Genomic DNA, 1,383 nt, shown 5'->3' with positions numbered 1-1,383 from the left:
TGTGATGCTTTACCACCACCTAATGGCTACTTAAACCAATCTCAACTAAGAGGTCTCGGGTTCAAATCCTAGCCCGGGCCATTCCTGAATATATTTTTATTTCTTTTCTCTTCTTCTATTTCTTTTTGTTCTTTTTGAAGGAAGGAAATTTACGGGCGTTACAATCCCCTATACCTTATAAAAAGATCATCCTCGAATTTAGAACAATTGCGGATACTTCATCTCATATCTTCCTCACGTTCTCATGTTGCCTCTTCATACTGTTGACTTTGCTACAACACCTTCACTAATAGTATCTCTTTGTTCCTCAGTTTCTTTACTTCCCAATCAATTATCTGAATAGGTCGATTTTCATAACTGAGATCCTCTTGAACATGTATCATCTGTGGCTCAATCACTTGTTTTGCATTAGGAACATGCTTCTTCAGCATTGAGACATGAAATACATTATGAATGGATGACATTTCCTGTGGTAGTTCCAGCTCATAAGCTACCTTGCCAACCATTCTAATGATTCAGTATGGCGCCACATAACGTTGACTCAACTTTCCTTTCTTTCCAAACCTCATCACTCCTTTCATAGGAGCTACTTTGAGAAACACTGTGTCCCCAACATCAAATTCTAGTGGTCCACGGTGCACAACCGCATAGCTCTTCTGCCGACTCTGAACAGTTTCTATCCTCTGCCGAATGTTCTGAATGACTTTGGTAGTGTCCTCGATAAGATCTGTCTGGAGTCCCATTTCCTTCTTTTCACCACCTTCATACCAACAGATAAGGGATCCACATCTCCTCCCATATAGAGCCTCATAGGTTGTCATTCCGATAGTAGCTTGATAACTATTATTATATGCGAATTCTGCTAAGCATAGGTATCGACACCAACTCCCTTTGAAATCTAAGGCACAAGACCGTAGCATATCCTCCAAAACTTGATTTACTCGTTTTGTTTGCCCATCAGTTTGAGGATGAAATACTATGCTAAACCGTAGCTTAGTGCCAAGAGCTCTCTGAACACACTCCCAGAAGTGTGAAGTAAAGCGACCATCTCTATCAGAAATTATAGTTTTGGAAACTCCATGCAATCTGATAATCTCTTTAACATACATTTGCGCTAGCTGCTTGATAGAGTAGGATATTCTTATAGCTAGAAAATGAGCAGACTTGGTCAATCTGTCCACTATTACTCAGATAGCATTGAATCCTTTTGTAGTTCTGGGTAGTCCTACTATGAAGTCCATAGATATATCCTCCCACTTCCACTCTGGGATCTAGATAGGTTGCAGAACTTCGCCCGGTCTCTGATATTTTGCTTTAACCCGTTGACAAGTTAGGCAGGTGCTGACATATCTTGCAATGTCTCTCTTCATTCAAAACCACCAG

General features: G+C 40.4%; 1 protein-coding gene across 1 annotated transcript; it reads right to left on the bottom strand.

The window, feature by feature from the left end:
- Positions 1-272: 272 nt before the first annotated feature.
- Positions 273-743, bottom strand: LOC121978235. The gene is made up of 2 exons (XM_042530608.1): positions 591-743; positions 273-494 (listed from the first exon to the last, which is right to left on the bottom strand). The coding sequence occupies exons 1-2, from the start codon at positions 741-743 to the stop codon at positions 273-275; spliced, it is 375 nt and encodes a 124-aa protein (XP_042386542.1).
- Positions 744-1,383: the final 640 nt, after the last annotated feature.

This window comes from Zingiber officinale, chromosome 4B (genome assembly GCF_018446385.1).
Source record: "Zingiber officinale cultivar Zhangliang chromosome 4B, Zo_v1.1, whole genome shotgun sequence".
Lineage (NCBI taxonomy): Eukaryota > Viridiplantae > Streptophyta > Magnoliopsida > Zingiberales > Zingiberaceae > Zingiber > Zingiber officinale.
Note: the sequence above shows the minus strand (reverse complement) of the source record. Positions and strands in the feature narration are given on the sequence as shown.

Excerpts from the sequence above, each read along its gene's own strand:
- LOC121978235 (XM_042530608.1), bottom strand. The coding sequence starts at position 743 with ATGGGACTCCAGACAGATCTTATCGAGGACACTACCAAAGTCATTCAG. Across the intron at positions 495-590 it reads GGGACACAGTGTTTCTCAAA|GTAGCTTATGAGCTGGAACT; the intron begins GTAGCTCCTATG and ends ATGGTTGGCAAG.